Raw genomic sequence first — 14337 nt, 5'->3', positions numbered from 1 at the left:
ATTTGCTTGGGCGGCCATCACAAAATACCACAGGCTGGGTGGCTTAAACAGAAATTTATTTTCTCACGGTTCTGGAGGCTACAAGTCCAAGGTCAAGGTGTGGGCAGGTCTGGTTTCTTCTGGGGCCTCTCCCCGCGGCTTGACGACGGCCACCCTGCTCCTGTGTCCTCGAGTGGTCTCTTCCTCTCACCCCCTGGCCTCTCTCTGTGCGTCCTGATCTCCGCTTCTCATAAGGACCCAGTCATACCGGAATAGGGCCCACCCTAAAGGCCTCTCGCTTTAAGTTAATGATGTCTTTTTAAAGGCTCCATCTGCAAACAGAGGGGTCACGATCTGAGGTACTGGGGGTTAAGGGCTCAGCATAGGACTGCGTGAAGGGATGCACCTCAGCCCCTAACACTTCCCAAACAGTCTCTTCCGACCGCTCAAGGCTTCATAGTCACTATCAGAAAGCTGAACTCCTAGTGAAGTAGGACAGTCCAAACATGAACTTCTTGCCTAACAGGTTTTTCTTGAGACAGACAGAGAGAGAGAGAGAGAGAGAGAGAGAGAGAAGGAGGCAGCTTTTGAAGGACAATAGGGACCTGGCCATGCACAGGGAATATTCATTCCATTAGTCCAGAGGCTCCTAACAGGTGTGGTTCTGCCCACTCACGCCCCGCCCCCCGCAGCACACAGGGACACTTGGTAACGTCTGGAGACATCTTCAGTTGTCACAACCGGGTGGATGGTGCTGCGGGCATCCAATGGGCGAGGCCAGGACTGCTGTCACACTCTTACGAGGGGCAGGACAGCCCCCACAGCAGAGAATTAGCCAACCCCAACCGTCAGTAGTGCTGAGCTGAGAACCCCTGAGGTCCAACCTGGCCAGGTCTGACTTCACCCTGTGTCACAGCAGATGGCCCGGCGGAGGCGGGGGAGACCCTGCCGGGCCCTGTCATATGGGGACGGCGTGGTCCCCGCTCCACAATGCTCCTTCCTCAGGGCGGCCAGCCAGCAGCCTCCCCCTCCTGGCTTTCAGCAAATGCCACAGAGATCTCGCTGTGGTGACAACAGCACCCAGCCACCCTTCCACTTCCCACAGGGAGCCTCTCCTTCCCCAGGGCCCCTTCCAACTGCCTCTCCCATAATCCCCTCAAACTGTTTATACAATGAGAGAAGCAACAATGGGATCCCCAATCGATGTGGTAAAGTAACCGCGGTTTAAAAATCACGTTTTTAAAGAAAGAAATCATGTTTCTCACGGGTAACACGGCAAAAAAAAAGAAAAGAAAGGAAAAGAAAAAAAAGCTCAATCTCTTAACAAAATCAGATTATCCCACCTCCTCCCCCTTACAGCGATATATTTTTAGACTAAAAGCAAGATTTTAGCATAGGCGGCCAATTCCTAAAGGTCAGACGTGGCTGGGAGGGGGGCGCATCTACAAACCTCATGAACTTTGAGTTCATACTTTTCTTAAAGCCAATTCTCTGCTTTTTTCTTGTAAACGTACTCCAAAAGGAAACTCCCTATCCCGACTGCAAAAACAAAGCAAGTATCACTTGGCACAAAGAGAGAGAACCATGAAAATAATTGCTAGCCTTTCAGTCTCTGGCCACGAGCCACCCAAAGTGATCTTTGGCGACATTTCTCCATCAATCTTTCCAAGTCACACAAATGAAAGAAAACAGACATTAGCGTTAAGAAATCAGCACTGTTCTAGTTCTGTAGGTGAGAGGCCTCGATAAGAACATGACGAATAGTCTTTTTCTTTGGAAACTAAACCAAATTCCACTCGCTGTCATAAGTGAAGCTGGAGACAACACGCCATGTCCATTCCCAAAGGTGGCCCCAAAATACGGCCAGAGCGAATTCAGAACCTTCATCGTTTGCATCTGGGTAACGATCCTAAAAGAAAGTTCTATCCTGAGGAGTAACCACCCCAAGTCCAACGACAGATGGGTCGGTGCCTCACCTCCCCCTTCCAACTCGTTGCATGGGTGCCTTAGGTCAAGGTCAAATGGCCGTGCTCTTTCCTCGGGACTGGCTGGCATGCAGGGCCTCCAGTCGCTGGCCTGTCTCAGGAAAGCCCCCCCACCACCCCACCCCAGCCCAAAGCATGGCTCTGGTATCCACCCGTACCCTTCAGCATCCGTGCCTGGGTATGTGATTCCACATCCCCTGGTGTTACTGCCTGTGGTGGCACCTGACCTGGTCCCGGGCAGGGACTCCGTAACAGGAAGTGGATGGCACTAGGGCAGCTGGGCTGGCTGGCGGAGGGCACTTTCCAATGGGCCGCTGCCAAGGCTTGTTCTGACTGTTCGCATCCAAGGGGGCCAAGAGCTGTTTACGCAACTCTCCACTCCGCCATGGAGAGGGGAGGGGCGGGGGTCTGCGGATGTCACCGATCAGCACAGCCTCGTCCTCATCCTGCCCCCGACACACCCCCATACGCTGTGTACCTAACACCACCTCCGCCGTGTCAGAAGGACCCTGAACACGTACACGCGCCTACGTACATTCGATCCTCGTTATGTGTGCTTTCTGTATTTGCAAATTCACCTACTGCCTGAAAGTTATAACCTCAAAGTCAATACTCGCAGCATCGCTGTGGTCACTCACGGACAAGTGCGGAGTGGTAAAAACACCTGTATCACCTCGTGCGGCTTCCCCAGCTGAGGTCAAACAAGGCAACGCTGCTGCCTTCCTGTCTCAGCTCTCCTACTGTAAGCACGTGTCCTGTTCACGGTCTATTTAGTGCTTTCCTTTCTGTACTGGAGTCTTTTGTTCATGACATCACTACGGCCCCCAAGGATAAGGCTGGCCTGCTGTCCAGTCCCCTGACAACAGGAAGCTTGTGAGCTGCAGTGCTGTTGGTCAGGAGTTCAACGTTAATGAATCAACAATGCATGTTAAATAGTGGCTGGAAACCAAAATATCCCTTTACCACAAGGTAAACCGTGACCAGAGGCTTGCAGGAGACTGACCCTGTACCTCCCCTAGGAGCAATGATTCGGTATCCGCTAATTCGGGGTTGGCAGAAACCCTGAATGACTTTCTGAAACACAATCACCGTGAATAACAAGAATCAACTAAGCTATAAACCTAATACCCCCTCCATTATGTCAAAAGAGAAAGGGCACTGGAACCCCGCAAATTAGAAGGGGCAGCTTCAGACCTTCCAGCTGAGTGAATGTATCTATAAGAAGACCTCCTGGGGCACCTGGATGGCTAAGGCGGCTAAGCATCCGACTTCGGCTCAGGTCATGATGCCACATTTCATGGGTTCGAGCCCTGCGTCGGGCTCTGTGCTCACAGCTCGGAGCCTGGAGCCTGCTTCGGATTCCGTGTCTCCCTCCCTCTCTCTCTGCCCCTCCACTGCTCACGCTCTGTCTCCGTCTCTCAAAAATGAATAAACGTTTAAAAAATTAAAAAAAAAACAAACCAAGAACTCCCTACATTGGCATTAATTGTTTTCATTCACATAAACAGTGAAAAACCCACGTTACTGACGGATCTGGTCCTGGCACGATGCCGAGGACAGCCCTGTCGTTAGGCTAAGTCATGCGAGGTCTGAGATGGCTTCCAGCGGCGGCCAGTCTCTGGCCTGCGGGCATTTGCCAGCTGGAGTTCTCACTCAAGAAGACCTTCTACCAAGACCCAGAAGGAAGAGGAGGTGATGTCAGCCAGTACACGAGTCCCCATGAGGCTCTGGGAGAAGAACGCTTTCTGATGCTCACCAGCGCTCATGACGCTACTCTGTGCGCACGATGCCTCATCATCCAGGCGCCCTTCCTGGGTCCCCAGCTTACAAAACAGGAAGCTGAAGCGCAGAGGGGAGAAGACAGTCGCCCGGAATAATACAAGCAATAAAATGGCAAAGCTGGTCTGTGTGACCCTGGAATCCAGACTCTCAACTGCAAATCGACAAGGCCAGCAGCCTGTCCGTCTACAGGGGTGCCTGACTGACGCTCAGTCAGTCGAGCGTCCAACTTCTGGCTCAGGTCATGATCTCACGGTTCGTGAGTTCGAGCCCCACATCGGGCTCTGTGCTGTCAGCTCCCATCATGCTTCAGACCCTCTGTCCCCCTCTCTCTGCCCCTCTCCCCGCTCACATTCTCTTTCTCAAAAACGAATAAACATTGAAAAGGTAAAAAATAAAAAAATATTTAAAGTACAGCCCACAATATTATCTTTATTCTTCTGCCAGTTTTCAAAATGTGATATACATTTCTCTCTGATTTCTCCCCAATTCTCAGCCAGTGGCAAAAAACAAAAAGCAAAAACAAAAATCATTCAGCGTTACTAGAGGGAAAAATAACTGGGGAAAACCACATCGAGGGGGCAGAGCTGACCCGACCAACACCTGCAGCCACCTGTCTCGCTGCTCTGGGAAACCCTCCCAAGTTCTACTAGGCTGGCGGCAAGCCCACCCGACTTCTTGTTAGTTTCTGCCACTCGTTCTTGCCCTGGATTAATTGCTTCACTTTTCTGAGCCTCAGTTTCCTTATCAGTAAAACAAACAAAAAAATACCAACATCAGGGGCACCTGGGCGGCTCAGTGGGTTGAGCATCCGACTTCAGATCAGGCCATGATCTCACGGTTCGTGAGTTCGAGCCCCGGGTCGGGCTCTGTGCTGACAGCTCGGGGTCTGGAGCCTGCTCGGATTCTGTGTCTCCCTCTCTCTCCACCCTGCCCCTGCTTGTGCTCGGTCTCTGTCTCAAAAATAAATAAAGCATTAAAAAAAAAAAAATACCAACATCAAAGGGCCACCGTTCAGCAGGAGCAAGAAAACCTGAGTCCAGACCCAAGGCACCGCAGACCCTAAGTCTGGGCTCCTCCTCAGTGGTCAGGGAATGGGCCGCACGACGTGTCCACTTACATCCTGCGTCCTCAAGTAAAACGTAAGCCTGAGCCCCAAGATGCCTCCCCCACGCCCAGCAGGCAGGTAGCCCCTGTCCCCTCCCCGCCCCCCACAGCCAACCTGGGACACGAAGCCAGGGCAGGCATGTGTCCCCCAGGCTTATGGGGTGTACCTGTCTGCACTGGTCACTGCCTGCTGCCGTAAGCGGTCACCACAAATTCACGATCATACACTTCAGGCGTCCATAGCAGGTCCCACGGGCCTCCAATCAAGACGTCGGCAGGGCCAGGTTCCCCCTGGAGGCTGTTTCTCCGGATATTTTCGGTTTCTGGATGCCCCCTGCATGCCGCTTTCTCCCCCTCCAAGCCAGCAGTGGCGCCCCTTGCCATCTCTCAGATTCAGTCTCCTCTCTTTCAAGGACTCTTGTGATGATGACACCGGGGCCACCTGGCTAATCCAGGACAGTCTCCCCATCTCGAAATCATTAACTGAATCCCAATGGCAAAGCTCCTTTTGCCATGAAAGGTCACACACTCACAGGTCCCGGGGGGCCACTATTCTGCCCACCACACCTTACATGCCATAACCTCTGGAACAATCCAGATTTCCTATGTTTCTATTCTTTTCCATTAAATGCTTGACTTCTTGCATTAATAGCATATCAAGGTTTTCCCATAAATCATCCACCAAAAAAACTCTTCACACGATCATGCGCCTTGTGTTTAAAGATGAAAACTACCTCACCTCCCAAGCCCGAGCACCTCCTAAGCTGCTGCCCCTTCAGTGGAGGGAACGACACCAAGGCAGAGGGGACCCAGGAGGCCTTCTCTTTGCCTGCGGCTCCCTTCTGCTACTCACACCCCAAACTCCCCACCCTCGCGCTCAAATCACGTGGTGAAGACTTGGTGCCACCAAGTGAAGATCTCTGAGCCACGAAGATCAGAAGAATGAGTAGGCAGCCATCTGGGAATGTCCAATAGACCTCTCCCTGCCTGGACCTTCTAGAAAAGGCATCCTCTCCTCGCCCCCAGGACAGCAAAAATTGGAGATCAGCTTCAGGCATTCCCTTCTCCCAGAAAGGATTCATTGGGCACCTACTCTGTGCCAGGCTCTGGGTGATGGTGATTAAGTTGTCCCCAACTGGGGCCCAGGGTGTTCCCAGCTGAATGATCACATGAGCACATGTCACACGGCAACTGTGAGAGAAAGAAAAGGAGCCAGTGCTCAGAGATGCTCCAAGTGGGATCTGACCTCTAGTCAGGAACATCAGGAATGGCTCCCCTGAGAACGTCCAGTAAGGCTTAATGGAAGACTGAGCTTTGACTAGATGAAGAGAGGAGGGGACATTCCAGGCAGAGAACAGGAGGTGCAAAGGTCCTGTGTCAAGAGGGAGCCTAGGAGGAGATACTGAGCTCAACCCAACTTCTAAGGGCAAGGAGGTCCAAGACCAAATCTTGAGCAACTGCAACGTTTAATGGTCAAAGATGGGCAGGAGAACTCGACTCTCACAGAGGATATAGGAAACACCGACAACCTGTGTCTCTAAAACTCAGGGTACCGTAGCCAAACTATGGAGAAGGGCCAACTGTCCACCAACTGATGAATGGATAAAGAAGATGTGGTGTATATATATATATACGTACAATGGAATATTAGCCACCAAAAAGAATGAAATCTTGCCATTTGCAATGATGTGGATGGAGCTAGAGTGTATTATGCTAAGCAAATTAAGTCAGTCGGATAAAGACAAATACCGTGTGATTTCACTCCTGTGGAATTTAAGAAACAAAACAGATGAGCACACGGGAAGGGGAAAAAAAGAGAGGGAAACAAACCATAAGAGACTCTTCTCTTTTAAGTAGGCTCCATCCCTAGCACAGAGCCCAACATGGGGCTTGAACTCATGACCCTGAGATCACGACCTGAGCTGAGGGGTCAGATGCTTAACCGACTGAGCCACCCAAGAGACTCTCAAAGACAGAGAACAAACCGAGGTTGGTGAAGGGAGGTGGGTGGGGCTAGATGGTGATGGGTCTCAAGGAGGGCACTTGTGATGAGCACTCGGTATTGTACCTAAGTGATCAATCACTGAATTCTACTCTACTCCTGAAAGCAATATTGCACTGTATGCTAACTAACTAGAATTTAAATTAAAAATTTGAAAAGAAAAAAAAAAACTATACCAACTGCTGGCAAGAATATGGAGTACCTACAATTCCTAATTCTAAAATAGAATTGCTTTGGAAAAAAGTTGGCAGTTTTTGAATACAGTTTTAAAATACAGTTTTAAAAATAGAAGTAAGTAGGGGCGCCTGGGTGGCTCAGTCAGTTAAGCATCCGACTTCAGCTCAGGTCACGATCTCGCAGTCCGTGAGTTCGAGCCCCGCGTCGGGCTCTGGGCTGATGGCTCGGAGCCTGGAGCCTGCTTCGGATTCTGTGTCTCCCTCTCTCTCTGCCCCTCCCCCATTTGTGCTCTGTCTCTCGCTGTCTCAAAAATAAATGTTAAAAAAATTTTTTTTTAAATACAAGTAAGTAAATACATAGGGGTGCCTGGGTAGCTCAGTCGGTTAAGCGTCTGACTCCTGATTTTAGCTCAGGTCATGATCTCACAGTTCATGGGATCGATCCCCACATAAAGCTAACAGTTTGGAGCCTGCTTGGGATTCATTCATATTCTATCTCTCTCTCTCTCTCCCACCCCCCACCCACTATCTCTCTCACTCTCTCAAATAAATAAACTTAAAAAACAAGAATCAATCAATCAATCAGTCTCAGGATAGACAGGGGGAATGAAAGCATATGTCCACACAGACACGTTTATATTCACTGCAGTATTGTTTATAATATGCAAAAACTGGAAACAACTCAAATGTCCACCTCGGTAAATAAACAAAAAGTGGCATATCCAGACAAACGAATTTGACTAAGCAATAAAAAGGAACTTCAAAACTGTTGTGCTGAAAGAAACCAATCACAAAGACAACATACTGCATGATTCCATTTATATGAAATTTCCAAAAAATGCAAGCCTACGGAAACAGAAAGATCAGTGGGACTGAGCGTAAATGGGCATGAGGGACTTTGGGGTGATGGAAATGTTTGAAAACTGGACTGTGGTGATGGCTGCACAAACTCTGCAACTTTAAGAAAAAAATCGATGAACCGTACATTTCCTATATAAATATTTTATGCTATGTAAAGTATGCCTCAAAGTTGCTTTAAAAAAAACGCGGTAGAATATGAACCTAGTCAGCTCTTTCTAAACCCAGTTCACATCTAAAACTTCCTAGTCCAAATACATCAAAAATCAAAGCATTCTCCTCCAGTCTGGTCACAAAACCTGAAGGCAAAGTCTTAGTTTAGCCACAGCACCTGCTCCCTGCCCTACACAGCACAACAGAGCCTTTACACACCTGGTTGGACGTTTATGCAGAATCATTTCCCCAGATTTGATCAGAATGGAGTCATGAAATCCGTAATACTTGTTAAAAGTTTAATGTTTATTTATATTTGAGAGAGACAGAGAGACAGAGCATGAGTGGGGGAGGGGCAGAGAGAGGGAGACACAGAACCCGAAGCAGGCTCCAGGCTCCGAGCTGTCAGCACAGAGCCGGACGTGGGCCTTGAACTCACAGACTGCGAGATCATGACCTGAGCCGAAGTCGGATGCTCAAGCAACTGAGCCACTCAGGTGCCCTCATACTATTTTTAAATGTCCCCCCATCAAAGGAGCATTCTCAAGAGCCCCCGGTAGCAAACCTCCTACAAAGACCTGTTTATCACCGTCAGCCCCAGCAAATACTAGGGTGTACTAAGTGCTTACTGTTCTAAACTTTACATGGATGAAATCTCTAAAACAACCCTCTGAGGTCTCCATAATTCTTGTCACTCCCACTTTACAGATGAAAGCACTGAGACCCAGAGAGGTAAGATAATTTTCCCAAAGTCGAACGCGAGTTATGATGGAGCCTGAGCTCGAACCAAGCTCTTCCCCTCTGGGACCCACACTCCTACCAACCAACTTCTGGTGTTTCACCAAGAAGGGAACGTTCAGCTGGCAGCAAAGCGCGTGAAGTCAGACTATGGCTTCCAGCAATGTGCCGCACAGGCCGCGTTTCCTAACCACGGCAAGGGTTTTCTCAGCATCGGGATGCGGTAACTTTCTTGAGAGAGAGAAAACAGCACTGGGGCCACAAGATGCCCTCAGCAAATAAAGTGCATGTCTTGGAAATATACCGAGTAACCCCAGCATTAATTAAACTGTCTCCTGGGGCTCATGGCATCTATGTTTTGGGGTTCTGTTTTCTTTTTTAAGTTTTTTTTTTGGGGGGGGTAGAGAAAAGGAGAGACAGAATCCCAAGCAGGCTCCTTGCCATCCACAGAGAGCCTGGTGCAAGGCTTGAACTCCTGAATCCTGAGATGTTGACCTGAACAGAAATCAAGAGTCTGACACTCAGCTGACTGTGCCACCTTGGTGCCCGTTTTGGGGTTTAACCATAAAAATCACCAACCATTTGGGGCGCCTGGCTGGCTCAGTCAGCTAAGCGTCTGACTTCGGCTCAGGTCACGATCTCATGGTTCGTGGGTTCAAGGCCTGCACTGGGCTCTCTGCTGACAGCTCAGAGCCTGGAGCCTGCTTCACATTCTGTGTCTCCCTCTCTCTGCCCCTCCCCCACTCACACACTTGCACTACCAATAAATAGAATTTTAAAAAGAATTTTAATAAATAGGGGCACCTGGGTGGTTCAGTCGGCTGAGCGATGGACTCGTGATTTCGGCTGGGGTCACCATCTCACAGTTCGTGAGTTTGAGCCCCGCATGGGACCCTGCTTGGAATTCTCTCTCTCTCTCTGCCCCTCCCCTGCTTGCTCTCCCTTTCTCTGTCTCTCAAAATAAATAAACATTAAAAAAAAAAAAAAGTTTGGGGCGCCTGGGTGGCGCAGTCGGTTAAGCGTCCGACTTCAGCCAGGTCACGATCTCGCGGTCCGTGAGTTCAAGCCCCGCGTCGGGCTCTGGGCTGATGGCTCAGAGCCTGGAGCCTGTTTCCGATTCTGTGTCTCCCTCTCTCTCTGCCCCTCCCCCGTTCATGCTCTGTCTCTCTCTGTCCCAAAAATAAATAAACGTTGAAAAAAAAATTTAAAAAAAAAAAAAAAGTTAAAAAAATAAAACAGGGCTATTTATGTCAAGTACCCAAGCAGAGAGCCTGACCATTCACATACAATTCCTGACTTCTGATGTTCCACTTCAGATTTTTCACTGTTAACAACGGTACAAAATTAATATGCGTTTCATATGAACTGTAGTTTGAATTGTAATCTCTTCCGGGAGGTGCAACCCTCTGCTGTGATGCTGGCCAGCCACGAGCCCCAGCCGGCCAGGAAATCAGGAGGGTAAATACTGATACACTGACAACCATCCCACACCCATACAGCCACTCCGTCTTCCACTTTCAGTCCAGTAGTCAGTACATTACATAAGATAATCAACACTTTACTATCAAATAGGCTATTTATGCTACATGATTTTGCCCAACTGTAGGCCAATGTAAATGTTCTGAGTATGTTTAAGGCAGGCTAAGCAATGCTACGATGTTGAGTAGGTTAGGTGTAGTAAACGCATTTTCACCTTAAGGTATTTTCAACTTACAATAGGTTTATCGGGATGTAATCCCTTGGAAAGTAAAGAAACATCTATATTAGTTTCTTCTTTCTTTAACTCCTCGCCCCCATTATATTTCGGGGAGACTCTCCATCACTTTGCTTCCAAAAGTGTTTCCAAAACCCCAGCTTCCCACCTTGAGGTAGCTACTCCTAAAACTGCAAATTAAACTCAGGAACATATATATACACAGTTGCCTGGCTCTCCTGATACATGCTTTGAATATGAATCTGTGTCACTGTTTAGGAAATAAATTAGTTCCAAAGTGGCAAATTCTAAAAGGGGGTGTGATCTTCCATTCAAATACCAAACAAAAATTTTTAACTGTCTGCACCGCTCCCTGTCAGCCCCCACGTTAACAGTGCATATTTCTATCATGGTTAATTATCACTTTTAAAGAATTATCTACATTTTCCTCTCATGCACTGCATCAGGAGTTCTCAACTATGACAGCATGTTAAAATCATCTGGGAGCTTAAAAAAAAAAAAATAGAATAGATACCCCGGTCCCACTCCAGATTATTTCAAAGGTCTAAAACAGGGCAGGGGCAGTGGTTTGCTAAGCTCCCTGAGCGACTGCACACAGCCAGGGTCAGGAGGCCTGCACAGGTCAGACATGGCTTGTTTAATTTAATTCATCTTTGTATCCCAGTCGCCTGGCACCGCCCCTGCACACTGTAATCATCTCATAATTGCTTTAAACGCGAACACCTAGAGGGCTCGAGTCCACTGAATACACAAATTCATGATTTACTGAGGCTGGAAACTGCACGCATACGCTATCCAGGCATAGAGCTCAAGGATCATTCTTGCCCCGTGAGTAGTCAGGAGTATAACGAGGGAGAACAGAGAAGGAAGGGAGGGAGCACTGTCTGGGAGCCCAATGATCCCGACTTCAATCTCCATTTTGCAGCATCTTCCCGGCAGTCCTTAACCTCACTGCGCTCGGGTCCTCCTGTCTTCCATCAACCGGGCCTCCGGAACATTCAAGGAAGACAGGGACAAAGACCGCACAAAATGGCAGCTAGCATCATGACTTTTTTTTTTTTTTTAATTCCATGGACACCTGATGGAAGCAAGCAACCCTAAGGGTTCCCCCTCTCCACCTCCGGCACGAAGCAACCGACTCCGCAGTAAGCCGCCGCCACAAGGAAATGCCCAGAGCCGACAGGATGTTAGGGGGCAGGGCGGGTCCAAGGCCGCAGCCCCGCCCAGCTGCCGGGCTCAGCCTTCAGGGGACGTCAGCCTCACCTGGGCAGCTTGGGAAAAAGCACCTTTCCAGCTCCCACCCACACCCGCCCCAAACTCCGATCGGAGGGCCTGGGAGGGGCCAGAGAATGTGCAATTTAACCAGCCCCCCCCCCCCAACCCTTACCCCCAGGTAACTGTCGCGGGCGATGCCACAGAGTCCCTTACAACCTCAGCAAGACAGGACGGCTGGGCGGAAATCGGCAACCCGTCCGCTCGCTCTCCAGGAGGGAAACCCACGCCTAGGCGGCCGTGGGGTCGGCCGGGGCGGGAAAGGCCACAGCAGGTGGAACCCCCACCCGGGCCAGGGGACGCCTTCCCTCCAACTGTGGGGAGCCGGAGGTTCTCCGGTCAGCCAGGAGGAGCCCCGCCCGGCCTCCTGCGGCCGCCGGTTTCTGACCCACCCGGGGCCGGGAGGGGAAGGCGGCCGACCAGGGGCCGGGACCCCGAGGCGCTGATGCAGGACCCCCGTGGCGCGGGTCTGCGGCGAAGGCCGCGTCTCCCCCGCCCCAGTAAGCCCAGCACATCCGGGCTCCCGAGGGCTGTTCCAGGCGCGGAGCAGGGTTTGCTGGGGACCGAAGCGTAATCACAAGGATAATCAGCAAACAATAAAACGGTGGAAAGCCATGGCTGGTCCCAGTTCCGCGCGCGGGACACGGCGCTGGGGCGGGCCGGGCTTCCCGGGGCTTCCAAGGAGAGCTGGGCCGGGGCGGAGGCAGCCGCGCGCTCGGGCCCCAGGGGGACGCGGTCGCGCAGGGGGGGCCCGGGCCGGAGCTGCAGCCGCGACGACCCGCCCGCCTCCCCCGCCGGCCGCGGGCTCATGGCGCCGGGCGCGGCCAAGCTGTCAGGCCCGGCCAGGCCGCCCCGGCCCGCGCGGACAAAGGCGGCCGGCGTCCCCGGGCCCCGCTCACCCGGCGCGGGGCCTGCTGTCCATCCGCTTCTTCTGGCGCACCGGCTGCAGCGGGATGTTGTCCGTCATGTCGCCCGCGCCGCCCGCCTTGGCCGCCGCGCCCCCCGCGCCGCCTGGGCCGCCGCCCGGTCCGGCCTCCGCGCCGCCGCCCGCCGGCGCCGCGCCGCCCCGGGGGAGGAGGCGGCGGCAGCGGGCGGGCCGGGCCCGCAGCGAGGGGGCGAGCTCGCGAGCGCCGGGCCACGCGCGGAGCCGCCCGCGCGGCCCGACCGACGGACACGGGCGCACCATGGGCCCGAGCTCCGCGCTGCGCCCGCTCGCCCCGCGCCTGCCACGGGGGGCGGCCGGCTGTGTCCGCGCCGCCGCCGCCGCAGTGTCCCCGCCCCCCGCCCGCGCCGCGCGCCCCCCCACGCGCGCCCACCCGGCCACGCGCCCCCCGCTCACGCCCCGCCGTGCGCGCGCGCGCCCGTCGTCCCCCCGCCCTCCCCCCAGCAGCCAGCCGCGCCTCACCCGCAAACGCGCACCCCCGGCCGCGCTCCCCCCCACCCCACCGCAGGCACTTCCTCGCGTGCTCACGCCGGCACTGGCATGCAGTTGCACACACGAGCCCCGCACACACACACGCTCACTCTCACCCGCTCGCTCCCCGGCAACATGCCCATTCCCAACCGCGCGAATGCACACCCCCCGCCTCACTGCCTGACATTCACCATCACACGGGCACGCCTTGCACACACACCCTGCCACCTCACTCCCCAACATCTGACATTCGCAATCGCACACCTGCACACCCTACCACACTCAACGCCCGTTATTGCCCCTCGTCGGCCAATCCTGAATCTTAGGCCTCACACGTTTGTGCCCCAGAATCACAATGGCATAGGGACATACACCCCCACCTCACTCCACTTCCAGACTCCCTCACCCACCATCCCTTACCACCACCCACCCTCACCCGCCCCCCTGGATCCCTGGGATTCACAATCACACACGTGCACACACTCATTCTCACATTCCCTCAACTACCTCTGGGGCTTACACTTGCCCTCTCAGTCGCTCCAAGACATTCAAGCGTGCTGAGAATCACACACACACACACACACACACACACACGAATCCTCCCACCCAGACCTACAGACACACTTACTTGCTTATACCCTCTCCCACAGTGTCGAGGATCCATTGACTTTCAAGGACCTGTTAAATTTTGGGAACAGAAAGAAAACGAGTAGTGGTGATGGGAGGAAGGACAAGAGGGAAGGCCGGGGTAGGTTAAGAATCTGTAGGTAATGCGGCGTCTAGGTGGCTCAGTCGGTTAAGCGTCTGACTTCAGCTCAGGTCATGATCTCATGGTCCGTGGGTTTGAGCCCCGCGTCGGGCTCTGTACTGACAGCTCAGAGCCTGGAGCCTGTTTCAGATTCTGTGTCTCCTTCTCTCTCTGACCCTCCCCTGTTCATGCTCTGTCTCTCTCTGTCTCAAAAATAAATAGACGTTAAAAAAAAATTTTTTTTTAAATAAATGAACAAAAAAAATTTTTAAGCCGTATGTGATTGAAGAGCCTCAAAACGTAAAACCCTATAAACTAACCTGCTGCAGCCAAAGCAAAGTTTAAAGTAGTGACACCTAATCTGTTTCACGCGGAGTACGGGTGCCTTTTCATGTGTCTGCTGTGAGTAAGG

The 14337-nt window shown here is 52.2% G+C and overlaps 1 protein-coding gene across 1 annotated transcript in view; it reads right to left on the bottom strand.

The window, feature by feature from the left end:
• The window catches only part of ATP9A (ATPase phospholipid transporting 9A (putative)), a 129339-nt gene extending 116577 nt beyond the window's left edge, over window positions 1–12762 (bottom strand). The window contains exon 1 of the mRNA XM_047069043.1: window positions 12663–12762. Within this exon, the coding sequence (XP_046924999.1) occupies window positions 12663–12730 (68 nt within the window). The 5' untranslated portion in view covers window positions 12731–12762. The remainder of the gene's footprint in view (window positions 1–12662) is intronic.
• Window positions 12763–14337: the final 1575 nt, after the last annotated feature.

The sequence above is a fragment of the Lynx rufus genome, unplaced genomic scaffold (assembly GCF_022079265.1).
Source record: "Lynx rufus isolate CCGP_SWC_20201006 ecotype Redwood Valley unplaced genomic scaffold, mLynRuf1.p SCAF_8, whole genome shotgun sequence".
NCBI classification, from domain to species: domain Eukaryota; kingdom Metazoa; phylum Chordata; class Mammalia; order Carnivora; family Felidae; genus Lynx; species Lynx rufus.
The sequence above is the reverse complement of the archived record's forward strand: the minus strand, read 5'-3'. Positions and strand labels throughout refer to the sequence as shown.